The following is a 14,668-nucleotide window of genomic DNA, read 5'->3' on the forward strand; positions in this document are numbered from 1 at the left end:
TAACAAGTCAGGTTTTACAGGGTTTAATTAAGTGTTCTATAAAAAAATAAAACAGCTCAGTGTAATACGAAATGTAACTTTCAGTACTCAAAAGGCATTGGAAATAAATAAATTAACATTATATTAGGGTACTTCAAAAATACATGCATGTATTTATCCGAACTCAACTTTTATTTTGAAATGAAGCAGTAGACACCAGACAGACATGTTGGAAGTTTCCGCAGTGATGTGTTGATGTGGCTGGATTCCATAGTCTGTCGCTAAAGTTGTAATTTACTGTAAACATTATTCATGGATAACTCCGGTAAAGAAAAAGAGGCCATGGCTCTGATGGCAGAAGCCGAAAAGAAAGTGAAATCCTCGCAGTCGTTCTTTGGCTCTCTGTTTGGGTAAGTTTTCTAACTTTTAATATACTGCTGACAGGCAAACCGGGTAAACAGACAGTTAGCATGCTAGCCAGTTAGCTGTCAAACACAAACTTTATGTAAGTGAATATCACAGTGAAATAAAACTCTAAAAACATTTTCTTCTGCCATATGAGATTGTTTGGATGTTCATCGTAAAACCACATTGAATTTTAATCGTCTGAAAGTTTAGTTTAGTTAGAACAACGGCTAATTGTAATAAATCTAAATATTGTCAGTATAAATCTTTTGTCTGTGTAAATCTAAGGTTATATCTGTGTCTCTACATTGTAAAGGTTGAGATCTAGTCTTGTGATCTGGCGCTGTACTTTCATAAAAACTAATGATGAAATAGTCTGGCGATGAGACAGTGAAATGAAGTCAGCTGACATTCACTTGAGCCCGTTACAACATTGCTGAACACGAACGATGATCAACACCAAACCCGTAATGGAGGTATATATACACACTGCCCTCCAAACGTTTGGAAACGCCCTAGAAAAGTGGGGTTTTGGACAATATTGGCATGAATCCTTTTTAATTTGTGATAATTTGGCACTAATAAGGGACAACACAAACTAAGAAAACCTATTTTATTACATAAACAGTTTATACATAGACAAAACTTAGCTTTTTGATACATCAAAATATCCACCATTAGCAGAAAATCTTTTACAAACCTGGGCCAAGTTTAAACCAGTAACCAGGCATCACAGCTGGCAAAGGGGCATGCCTGACTTTGACATGTTTATATTGCCATTATTATGCAATCAAAATGAAAATTATTATTGCTGGTCTTCAATGATAATGTCAAGTTACTTTAATGTATTTGCACCAAAAAAAATAAGGATTTATGCTGGTATCATCCAAAACCACACTTTGCCAGTGGTGTTTCCAAACTTTTGGAGGGCAGTGTTTATATATATATATATATATATATATATATATATATATATATATATATATATATATATATACAAACCCATATTCATAGATAGATAGATAGAGAGATAGATATTAAAAATGATACAGCAGGTTTTTGAAGAATGTTTATTGATACATCTCTCAATCATTGCAATTGCATAATTCCAATTAAAACTACAGAGCTTTGAGGTGTTTCTCTAGTATGAGCTCCATATTCTCACTATACCATACAATATGGGCAATAAAAGCCTGATGTATCAGATGTAATAAATATAACATATATTCAAACTTTTTTTTTTTTGATTTTTAAAAAATATTTTGTTTAAAGGTTCATTACACTGTTCCATTTCAAAAGAATATATGAACATTCATACCAACAAAATATATCAACTAATCAATACTAATTGTAATAATTTGTTCCCTTGTTTTAGTAAAATCTAAAAGAGGAAACAAATTAGTTCAACGTGGCCACTATTTACTAAAACGAGGGAACGAATTGCTAATTCGTGGCCACGGTATACAGTACTGTGCAAAAGTCTTAGGCACGTCAGTATTTTCACCCCCTAAAAAGGTTTTAAGCCAGTTATTTATATCTTTTGCTGTAGTGTGTCAATAGGAAATATCTGTTCACATTTCCAAACATTCATTTTGTCATTAATTGTAATAATCCAGTGAGATTTTTGAATACACAATAAGACTGATAACAGCCGGTGCTCCACATGGAGATCAGAGCTCACCATCATCAAATCCGTCTGTGATTACATGAAGAAACAGATGAAACTGAGACAAACTAAATCCAGGAGAACTGTGGCCGTGTCTCCAAGAGATTTTAAGAAACCTGCCTCCAAAGCTACCTGAAAAATGATGCCCAAGTGTATCTGGACAAGAGCTGTTTTAAATGCAAAAGGTGGTTTTGATTTAGTTAATATAAGTTAATTGATAAAGAAAATCTATTTATAACAGTATTTTTTTAAAAACATCCTCACTTTACAGCATTTTTACATAAGTGCATAAAACTCTTCATAGTACTGTATCTTTGCAGGCAGGTTTCTTCAAGCATCTTAGAGACACGGCCACAGTTCTCCTGGATTTAGTTTGTCTCAGTTTCATCTGTTTCTTCATGTAATCACAGACGGATTCGATGATGGTGGGCTCTGATCACCGTGTGGAGCACCGGCTGTTGTCAGACTCCTTGTGTATTCAAAAATCTCACTGGATTATTACAATTAATGGCAAAATGAATGTTTGGAAATGTGAACAGATATTTCCTATTGACACACTACAGCAAAAGATATAAATAACTGGCTTAAAACCTTTTTTGGCGGATGAAAATACTGACGTGCCTAAGACTTTTTCAGAGTACTGTAAATATTTTATGTCCGCATGTCATGTGTGGGGCTCTTATGGAAGGTCATTGGTTTGAAATCATCATTCTAAGGGGCTGTTTACAACGTTGTAAACTAAAAACTGAACTTTTTATGGATTTTGGCTGTTCATTTACAGTGTTTTGGGGGCCTGAAAATGCAAACTTTTAAAAAGTAAAAAAAACAAAAAAAACCCTTAATTTTTGAAAACGATACCGTTATCGTCTGTGTAAACTACAAAAACGTGAATTTGTGAAAACGGTGATGTTGCGCATGTGTATTACGTGTTCAGTCTATAGGCACGAAGTGTTTAATTACAAAGTGACATCGCCAACTACTGGCCTGGCTTGAATAATACAGCATATTTAGTCATTTTCGTGGATCTGTGTCAACAGGGATTGTTTTGACAATGTTGTTGCCTGTACGTGAAAAACGTTTCCGTTTTTAGTACATTGTTGTCATGTTATATCATTATATTTTACCAGGGGCTCTTCAAAGATGGAGGATGCTTGTGACTTGTATGGAAGGGCTGCAAACATGTTCAAGATGGCCAAGAACTGGAGTGGTAAAGACATACATTTAGCTTAAATATAAATAACATTAACAAGTCTACTTGTGACTTTTGTCATTTTGTTCCATGAATGAAAACAGAATGCATTTCATTTCTAAATGAGAAAGAAGTTTGTGTGTGTTAAAGCTTATAGTCTATGTATGTCTATTTAATATTTGCATTTTGTTGTGCGAATGTGTTTGTTAGCTGCAGGAAATGCTTTCTCTCAGGCGGCCCTCCTACACCTGCAGATGCAGAGTAAACACGACGCTGCCACAAACTTCATTGATGCCGGCAATGCCTTTAAAAAATCAGACCCTCAAGGTATTTATCTGAATGTCACGTTCGTTATTTTCCATTTCTCAACATCCAGCTACTATTAACAAGTATGCTTTGGGCCTCATTTATTAACCGTGCATTCACATGAACTTGTGTGTGAAATCTGCGTACAATTTTTCATGAACAAATCACGATTCAACTTTTGTAGTAAAATTTATTCTGAATTTTTACAAAAAATGTAGGAACAACTGAAACCACAAGCACATAAAAAATCACTTACTCTGAGTGGCCTTATAAATGTGTTAAGATTAGGCCTAAATTTTATACATAGATATTTCATCTTGAGTACTTGTATATAGATAGACTTCTGGTCAAAAGATTTTTTTTTTTAATGTTTTTGAAAAAAGTCTCTTATGCTCACAAAATCTGCATTAATTTAATCAAAAATACAGTAAAAGTAGTAATATTTTGAAATATTATTACAAATTAAAACAACTGTTTTGTTTTTTAATATATTTTAAATGTAATTTATTCATGTTACGTTAAGTTTTTGCTTTTTCATATTTTTGTGGAATCTGTGAAACACTCCCATTCAAAAAGAAATACTTTTTTTCAGCAAGGACACATTAAATTGATCAAAAGTGACAGTAAAGGCATTTACAAAAGATTTCTATTTCGAATAAATGCTGTTCTAGTAAACTTTCTATTCATCAAACAATCCTGAAAAAACTGTTTCATGGTTTCCACAAAAATATTAAGCAGCAATAAATGTTTTCAACATGATAATAATAGAGCACCAATAAAAATAAGCAGCAAATCAGCATATTTGAATGATTTCTGAAGGATCATGTGACACTAAAGACTGGAGTAATGATGCTGAAAACTGTAATAATATATAATATTTTACAAAATTACTGTTTACTGTGTTTTACATCAAATCCAGCCTTCGTAACATGAGAGACTTCTTTCAAAAACATTTTAAGCATATCTTTAGTGTGCAACATATGTTTGTTGTGAGTGACAAAAGGCTGCAAAGCAGAGTTTGTGTAGAAAGCTCTTATTTGGAGATGGTTTGAGTGTGTTTTAAGCAAATGACTAACCTCACACATGTGGTCACTCATTTAAAATGAGGTTAAAAAAAAATCATATGCATTGTGAATTAGTAGGACATTTTTCATGACAAGTTCTCCTGTGAGTACAAATAATTCACACAATTACTAGTGAATGAGACCCTTTTTTTTTCTCTCTCACCAACAAAACCAAAAAAATGTGTTCTTATTACTTTTGAGTTAATAGTTATCTAGTTATCTGCAGTTCATTGAAAATGGTTAAGGTTCAGTCAGCTGTCTGTCATTCTTTCCACAGAGGCCATAAACTGCCTGAACAGGGCCATTGAGATCTATACAGACATGGTAAGAGTCTTTCGTAGATGGTGTTTTAAATACAAAATAGAGCTGCTTTTGCGGTACAGAATAATTTTGACTCTCTTCATCCGTTTATCTTTTTGCAGTGAAAACCTGTTTTGGAATTTTTTCCAGCATATTCAAGCAATTGTTTTATATAAAACATATTGCAAGTTACTTAATACACCACTGGAGGGCACTGTAACACAATGCATGTGTTTTAGTGAGCAGTAACTCAGACTAAAATGTATGTTTGAGCTGTTTTAACTGAAAGCAATTTACACTGATATATCTTAAAATATGTCAGTGCCTTTGTTTTGTCTCAAGATGCACACCAGTAATGTTTTTTTTTCTAAGGCACGTTTATAAAAACTCTACTCTAAAAAAGTCTACTCCTGGCTTAAAGGGATAGTTCACTCAAAAATGAAAATTTTGTCATCATTTACTCACCCTTAAGTTGTTCCAAACCTGTATGAATTTCTTTGTTCTGCTGAAGAATATATGAAAGCATGTAAGCAATCAAACAGATCTCGCCCCACAAAAATGAATACTATGGTAGTCAGTGGAGGGCAAGATCTGTTTCTTCCAAATATCTTCCTTTGTGTTCAGCAGATCAAAGAAATTCATACAACAAATTGAGGGTGAATAAATGATGACAACATTTTCATTTAAGCCCTGTCTGTGAAACCAGGCCTACATGTCAAGTGATTAATCATTCATTAATGACAATATTATGCTGATGACACCACGGTCTCGAACATTTAACTTGCGATTATCCTGAGCATATGGAAAAATCTATTAGGAGCCCTCCATGGTCAAATGCCATGAGGTGCAACTCTCCAAAAAAAACCCTCATAAAATCATATTTATGAATTAGTCATTTAAGATATTTGTAAAACTGCTTGTTAAAATTTGATATTTTGAAATTGGATATGATTTGAAATTAGATATTTTGCTTGCAGAATTTGTTTTATCTGTATAATCTGCTATATTTTCCCCCCCAGTGTAATGGTGTAGTTTTTCAGGCGGAAACTGTCCAGCTGAACTCATGGAAGAAATTTAAGCTATATTTCACCTGTGAAGTTGTCTTTGTTGGGTGGAATACCCATGGTTTTGTCTGACCTATATGTTTACTCTTGCCCAGGAGGAATGAACATGCAGCACTAGAGATTGCACTGAAAACATGATACTTTCTATGTTTTGTGTTTCTCATCTTATAGGGTCGATTTACAATCGCAGCGAAACACCACGTTACCATTGCTGAAGTTTATGAGACTGAACTGGTTGACATTGACAAGGTCAGACTTTTTTTTTGTCACAATAATGGATCATTTTCTATTGTAAACCATATATAATCCATCAAGCTCATCCAAAATCTGAAAGATTTATTCATCTTATTTGGTTGTTGTACTTTATAACCTTTTCTTAGGCCATAGCTCACTACGAACAGGCGGCAGACTATTACAAAGGCGAGGAGTCCACAAGGTACGGCAGTTTTGAAGCTATTTTTACTCCTGTTGCTCAACTTAACGAACCTCAGTGATGATGTAGAGAAGACCAGAAGACAATGGGTTACCTATAAATTGAAATCTTCTCCAGGAAATAGTTTTAGATTAACTATTAAAGGACTTGATACGTAACAAGCATGTTTGCTGAAGGCAGACCTTTGCCCCATCTCACATTTACAGTTCTATTATTAAGATATATGGCTATATAGGCAATATATGACACATGACCTTGTTATTCATCATTACATGACTCATTTTTCTGTAATTGTAACCGGTCATACACTAGGACTGTGAAATAGTTTCTCATCTGTTCACTCTGTCTCTCATGCCAAAGTTCAGCTAACAAGTGCCTACTCAAAGTTGCCACGTACGCCGCTCAACTGGAGCAGTACCCTAAAGCCATTGAGATCTATGAACAGGTAAGCAAAAATATGACAGTCTGGTTTCAGTGCACTTGATCCCATAGGAGGTCCCATATAAGGGTCATAAAAGTTTAATAAGAAATATTTTCTATTTGGCCTCCATGTGTAGATAACATAGATTTTTGAATATGGAAATGAAGGTAGCTGTTAAAGGGAAAGCAAGTCATCATTTACTCACCCTAGTGTTGTTTAATGTCATATGCCCTTCTTTCTTTTTTGAACCACAAAAGGAGAATTTAAAGGGTTAGTTCACCTAAAAATGAAAATTCTATCATTAATTACTCACCCTCATGTCGTTCCATACCCGTAAGACCTTCGTTCATCTTCGGAACACAAATTAAGATATTTTTGATAAATCCAATGGTTCAGTGAGGCCTGCATTGAAGCAAGTTAATTAAAGTGGGGGTATCACACACATTTTCTGCCAATCTCATGTTAATATTGAGTACATCTAGAGTAACAATGCATCCTTCATACCTCTGAAAAGTCTTTAGTTTTATCATATTTATAAAAGATAGATATGCTAAAGCGAGTCTTTCCGAAAAAAAGCCGAGCTCCTGGATGCGTGTTTGCCGTCAGTGCTGTGGGCGGAGCTAAAGAGTCACAAGCGCTCGCAGCTCTTGCGTAGAGATCGTCTGCTAGCTACAACATGATTATAAATAAAAAGGGAACAAAAAACGTTCGTGTTGTTTACATTTTATGCACTTGTGCTCCGATTGCCAACAAAACACAGACATCTGATGCAGCCTTACTCATCACCTGCGATCTGCAAATCCAGCGCCGAACTGGGACTTGTTTACAAAGAATTCATCACCGAAATCTCGGGAACAGACATACATGCACAACTTTGTTGCTGCCCAGGAAAAACAAACTTCATCCGCAGTTCTTTGGGAAGCTGAAAAAGGTCATATTTCCCTCACAACCAAAAACACACTCCTTCGGTGACAGGAGCTGCGTCTCATTTCGGAGGCTGCGTCCTTCAGAGGTTGCATTTGAAGGCTGAATACTTCATTAAGGATGTCATATTTAAGAAAGGTAACGTTAATAAAATTGACTGATATTCATTGTGAGGTGTAAAATACAGTAATTTCTTTCTTGCGTTGCAACTAACACTTACTTTTCTTAAATGGGACTGCCTCGATGATGTATGCAGCCTTCAAATGGTGCAGCCCCTGAATTGGGACACAGCCATTGTTGAAAAATCTCTCGGCTTCCGTATCCTGAAAGTAGCGTGTTGATAGGCGCGTTCTTGCTCTTGCTCTTGCTCAGGGTGATGTGTGTGTGCGCGCTTATCAGGGAGAAGTGCCTAAACAAGGAATTCCACTCTCTCATCATACCAGACATACTGGGGGGGAAAAAAACTCTCTGAAACCCGGTCCAAAACCGGAAGGAGTGTGTTTGGCACAGAAGTACTCCGTCATACGCCCAACTCGTGTTTTAAAACTTTAGCCATGTTTAGCATGAGAATGCAACTCTTTAACAGTGTAAATAAGTTAGAAAGCATGAAATAGCATTATACCCCCCTTTAACGCTTTCAAACACCCAGAAAGTTACTAAGGACGTATTTAAAACAGCTCATGTGACTACAGTGGTTCAACCTTAATGTTATGAAGTGACGAGAATACTTTTTGTGTGCCAAAAAAAAACAAAATAACGACTTTATTCAACAATATCTAGTGATGGGTGATTTCAAAACACTGCTTCATGAAGCTTGGAAGCTTTACGAATCTTTTGTTTCGATCAGTGGTTCAATTCACGGTCCCTAAACGTTTGAAGTCTTTCACTAAAATGGCTGAATGGAATGAGATTTTCACCAAACTCAGCACACCTATGTAAGAGCTCATTCTGTGGTCACGTGAAAAAGGACGCGGCAACTGGCCACTTGGTGGCGCTATAAAATGGCTATAACTACTTCACCGTTAGTCCGATTGACTTGAAAATTGGCATGCAGTGTCTTTGTCCGAGGTGCCATGATAGTCTTTGAGGACACTGATGCATCTCTGTGTCCGCCATTAACAAATTAAGTTTGAGAAACTATCAGACAAGGTTAACGGCGGCCGATCGGAATGAAACTCACTGGGCCTGTTTGACTCACAGCCCTAGAGGCCTGTGAGAAATTTGAAAGAAATCAGCCATCGGGGGCTGCCTTCGTGTTTTTCATGTGCATAAAGGATTGTGTTTCACGCAATTTTTCACACACACCCACGACATTCGTACCACATGGTAAAACTCCTCATTCTGAGCAACTTTGCCTCTAGGACCGCCTCTGTCCATCAAATAATTAGTTAAATTTTGGAGATTATTTCAAAAACCCACTTTGGCGAACTAGTCCTAGGTTTTTGGCTCAACCTCGATAAAACAGGCATGGCCAAGCCTATCGTTCCTAAACGAAAACTCAGAACTTCACATCATTACGTGAACACATGGGGCACATGGTTCTAAAGAGGCATGCATACTTTTATGGAGATCAGCCCATAGGTGGGGCTATAACTGTTAAAAAGGTGAAAAAATTATAGATTTTCTATGGTAAATTGCCTGTATTGGCTGTAAATGCTTCATCTATGCTCTAAGTGGTTACATACTTGCTAAATAAAACAGAATTCCTTTTTACGCAAATGCTTGAAGGCCTTAAAGCACTTGATAATTGCTGCTTTGCAGCTATATTTTTTTAAATTTCTCCTTTTGTGGTCCTAAAAAGAAAGAACACGATACTGCATTAGAACAACACCAGGGTGATGACTTAATTTTCATTTTAGGGTAAACTATCTCTTGAAGAGTGAACATTTCATTGTATGTATCAGTCAGAAAGCATCACATTTATACCACATTTTAGAACTGATATCACTTGTTCTCATTTTCTCAAATGAAGGCTGATCGAATCTCATGTGTAGGTTTCATTATCTAACAAACAGATCTCAAGAAAACAGTCAGTTTAACCCCAAACTCACTATTTGTACTTCAGCTTGAAAAAGAAGTTGCATCTTTTTGCAAATGCAGATTTGGAGGGAAAAAGTTATTAAGCTATTTCTTTATTTGTGCTGATGGGTTTCCAGGTTGCAACGCATGCAATGGACAGCACTCTGTTGAAATACAGTGCAAAGGACTATTTCTTTAAGGCAGCTCTCTGCCACTTCTGTGTGGACATGCTTAATGCTAAGGTATGAAACACCCCACCATTACGCATTCCTTCAAACAGTCTGATGGAAAACAACTGTCATGTGCAGTTCCCTGTAAAATTCCTTGTCTTTGATTCCCCCTCTCATAGCTTGCCCTCCAGAAGTATGAGGAAATGTTTCCAGCCTTTTCAGATTCACGTGAATGCAAATTGGTGAAGGTGAGGATGGCTCTCAGCTCATACAAATTTATTTTTATATTCTTCCCTGCTGAAGGTGGGTTTCAAGTTTGGCTTGTCGTGCAATAATATTTATTAAAGCCCATACTATACAAATTGTAGTTATAGCTGTTTAAAACCAGTATGTTTAAACAAAACATATTGGTGATGTGAAAGTATTGTGAATAAACCACAATCATTTTGCCTGTGAAGCACATTGTGTCCCTGACAGTGGGATGATGGATGAATTCTGCTTAATATGTCCTTTTATGTTTTTAACAGAAACTTCTAGATGCCTTTGAGGAACAGAATGTGGATGCATATACTGATGCTGTAAGACGAGCCCTTATTTGCTCTTTCCATTGTTTTCAACATATCTACTGATCTTTTGAGTGTTAAAAAATGCTGTGACCACACAGTTACGCTAGAAATGAGATAAACTTTCCTACTGGACATGCTGAGAGCCATTATTATTAGCCATGATTCCATTCAGCCAGTTTATTCAGATGCCTGAGCCAATGATCCAAAATGACTGGGTCTAATGACCTCAGAAGTGTCTCACGTGGTTGCCCTCACAAACACCAGGCATGTGAACGCAAGATAATGTGTTTATCGAGTTTCGCCTGCTCGCTTTGGGACGCAAGTCTTTGACTACGTTTACATGGACAGCAGTAATATAATTATTATATAATTAATTGTTATGCTATACATGCAAGTAGACAACAGCGGATACAAATTCTTCAGCAAAAGGCCTCCTCTGTACTTTCATTCGGCAACATTTCATTCATGCCATTGCGATGAGAGTTACTGGATGAGAGATGAGGTGAGAGGAATTAGTTTTGTGCCTGTTTCCTTGAAGCTATGCTCTCATTTACCGTCAAACAATTGATCATTGTCAGGATTTTGTGTCCTGTTGCAAAATGCGTTGTGAACTCCCACTCGAGGTTAATAGTGTGAATAAAGTGTGTACATACATGTCAGTGCGATTTAAAATAGGAATACTCCACGTGTATTAATTCGATTTGTGTTTACTTCGAGTATGACTTTAGCCAGATTAAGGTAATCAGAAATTTGTTTACATGGTAGTTTCTTAATCAGAGTATTGTCTTACTAGGGATAATATCGGAATATTGTTGTCCATGTAAACGTACTGATTTATAACGTAGGATAAAAGATCCACAGTGGCTTCCCCGATTACAGCAACTTTCATTGACCCCTATTGAAATCTTTAGTTTTCTTCTGCTTCTTCTGCTGCTCTTGAGTCAATGGCCGCCCATAGAACCGTATGGTAAAAAGTGATGAAATTTGGCACAAAGATAGAGGACAGTCTGAAGTGTTACCATAGAAAATTTGGAGTCTCTACCTCAAACCCTTTAGCACCACCAACAGTTCAAGTCCAAGAAACAAAATTCCACCAAACTTGGTATTCGTGATTACAGGCATGACTTGGCGGTACATGCACAGTATTGTCACAGTGCCACCTACTGGTGCCGACATAGGAAAAATGGATATTTTTGCTTATAACTTTTGAATGCCTTGTCCTAAAATCATGAGGATCTCCTTAGATTCCTTGAGGCATGCCAAGTTGAACAATATCCAATTTTCTTTGGTCGGCCATTTTTAAATTTTTTCATAAAATGCTGTTTTACAAATGCACGAATGTGTTGTTATGAAACTCTGTGTGATTCATTGAGGCCATGTTCTGCGAGGACCTGTAAAGTTTTAGATCAGCGCCCCCTAGTGGTCAAGAGATATAATGAAATATATAAAAAATGCTTATAACATGAAAAATTCAACATATTGTCATTTAACTTACATCATTAGATTTGTTGGCTTATGCCGAGTCCTACGATACCAAATTTGCCATATTATATACCATACTTACTCTCCGCCATATTGAATTTTATTCAAAACCTACTTTTTCAAAATCATCCTACAAAATTTGTCTGATTTGTATGAAATTTGGTATGTAGCATCTACATACGGAGCCCCGGACATGACATGCAGGAAAAAAATTGTAGGCTAAATCATGTGCACGATTTAGTAAATCGAGGGAGCGAATTAATAAAATTGTGCGCACGATTTAATTATTTTTCTTGCATGTCATGTGTGGGGCTCCGTATCTACAGACACTCATGACAAAAAGATTTTTGATACACCCAAACGTTGTTTTATACTGCATCAACAAATTTGACTGCGAGCACACCAAAATGGATATGCGGCTATATCTTTGCAAAAGTTATGTGTATTGACACAAAACTTTGTACATGTCATCACAAGCATGACTTGAAGGTGCATGCAGAGTTTTGTCATAGCAACACCTACTGCTCAGAAGTTATAAACCATGTTATTATGTCATAAGTGCTTTAACTGATGTCATTTAAACAGCTTTATCCTAACCTCATTATCACAGATGTCCACAAATATTTCCTTTTCTGCCTTTATTCAGCTTGACCCCATAATTGCTGCTTGCAGCTATATTTATTATAGATATTTTCGGCCGGTTTCCCATGAAGTGACGATTTTGTTCTCTTGAACACATGGGATGAAAACAGTGCTTTATTCGCAAATGTTTCCAATTTTGCAAGCTAGTTAAATTCACCTTGTTGAATGGAAACAGTTAAGCCGAACAATACCAACTTTATAAGAATAGGGGATCTTAATCAGTTTCACTGTCATTTCTCTCCATCCGTCAGGTGAAGGAGTATGACACCATCTCACGGCTGGATCAGTGGCTCACCACCATGCTGCTTCGTATCAAGAAAACCATACAAGAAGACGAAAGTGACCTTCGCTAAGATCGTCCTTCTCACTTCTGCCCTGTTCCACTCGCTCTGCCTCGTGCCTTTAACAGTGTGACTTCCGTACGATGGTTGACTATCTCTTTTACCACCAGCTCAACTCTGTGCCTTAATTTCCTTGCTTTACCTCAGACCTCTCTCTCTCTCTCTCTCTCTCTCTCTCTCTCTATGATACGACATTGACATGGCCGTACTGCCAGACCACAAAGAACACTAAATAAAGAAGGGCTGGTTGTTTAAATGTGATTTGAGGGAGTGTTACATGAGAACTGAAACCAGCCACATTATTATAAAGGGGTGCTGTGCACACCAAGCTTCAGAAATGCTTTGTCCTCTGGCTAAAATGGAGCACCTGTATCACTGAGCTCAAAAAAAGCCTTTGTTCATTCTGTTAACCTCTTTAGTTGCGGCATATATACTTTTATTCTTAGCGGAAGTACCATACCTTGCATCTCTGCATATTTTTTGCTTGCTGATTACTGCATAGACTTATCTTGAAAAAATGATTAGAAATGCTGTTCCATTTTTTTTTTATATATATATATTTTGACATAAGGAGAAGAAAAAAAAAAAAGAGTAAAAGAAGGACTGATTCAACTTGTACAGTGTGATTTTATTTATTCTCTAAAAAGGGAAGGACAATTGCTGGCCTGTTCTTGTAATGGGGTAAAATTGCTTTTAGTTTGTTGTTAAAGGTTAGAGTGATTAAAGGTATATTATTAACGTTTAAAATAATTACTTTCATCTGTGCTTAAATTGCCTCCCTGCTTAAAATCTAAAGATGTGTCTGGCTTCTATTATTAATAGAGCTGCATGTTTTTAATGCACCTGTATGAAAGGAAGTTTAGAGCACACAATTTTTTTCCATAGAACAACCACTTCCTTACCACACTGGAAAAATTAGAGGGGTGGGTTTGGGTCATTTTTAACTTGACTCCATCAGGCACACTAAAAAGCATGCTAATTTAATTTAATCCATCCAAAAACAGTGTAAAGTCTTCAGTTATGTAATAACTGTAACTTACGTAATAATGTTTTCACACTATTATTAACAATCCAGTTCCTCATTTCCTTAATCCTCCTCTCTCTGTTTAATATTAAATATATATCACCAATGTTCTTATGTAAATGAAACATAATATCTTGTAGTTCCATTGATGTTTTAAAATTTTTACACAAATTGAAAAAAGAATAACACATTTCTTTCAAAATTAACAAAAACCTTCACCTAACGGTGTTAAATATGGAGCTGACCAAGATCCAGCTGGGGCCAAATTTACAGTATATGTAAATAGAATCATGAAACAACATTAAAAGAATTCCACATATGCAAAAAAAAAAAAAAACAAAAAAAACATTAAATCACATTATATAGAATTTTTGAGAGCACTTGTCAACCATCAAACATAAAACCTGACGGAGTTGACAAAATTTACATTTTTTCCACCTTAACCATGTGTTGTACACAATGGAGCAATTTTGTTTGTTTGTTTTTTTCCTTAGCTAAATGCATTATAATAAACATATCAAAAATGTCAAGATTTATCCCAGAACTATTTACAGAAACTAATACACTACCAGCTGTGACTGAAGAGACTTCAATATTGTCTGTTTAAAATATAAAACAAATATAGAAAACTTCCAGTACTGTGTGTCCAGCTGTGAGATCCACAATGAGCAGG

General features: G+C 36.1%; 1 protein-coding gene across 1 annotated transcript; it reads left to right on the plus strand.

The window, feature by feature from the left end:
* The first annotated feature begins 189 nt into the window (after positions 1 to 189).
* napab (N-ethylmaleimide-sensitive factor attachment protein, alpha b) lies at positions 190 to 13,583 on the plus strand. The gene is made up of 11 exons (XM_048168610.1): positions 190 to 389; positions 3,178 to 3,257; positions 3,450 to 3,566; positions 4,887 to 4,933; positions 6,145 to 6,222; positions 6,354 to 6,409; positions 6,767 to 6,851; positions 9,908 to 10,012; positions 10,120 to 10,188; positions 10,468 to 10,518; positions 12,882 to 13,583. Exons 1-11 carry the CDS (start codon positions 292 to 294, stop codon positions 12,981 to 12,983), a joined length of 888 nt encoding a protein of 295 aa, XP_048024567.1. The 5' UTR covers positions 190 to 291; the 3' UTR covers positions 12,984 to 13,583.
* The last annotated feature ends 1,085 nt before the right edge of the window (positions 13,584 to 14,668 follow it).

The sequence above is a fragment of the Megalobrama amblycephala genome, linkage group LG19 (genome assembly GCF_018812025.1).
Source record: "Megalobrama amblycephala isolate DHTTF-2021 linkage group LG19, ASM1881202v1, whole genome shotgun sequence".
NCBI lineage: Eukaryota > Metazoa > Chordata > Actinopteri > Cypriniformes > Xenocyprididae > Megalobrama > Megalobrama amblycephala.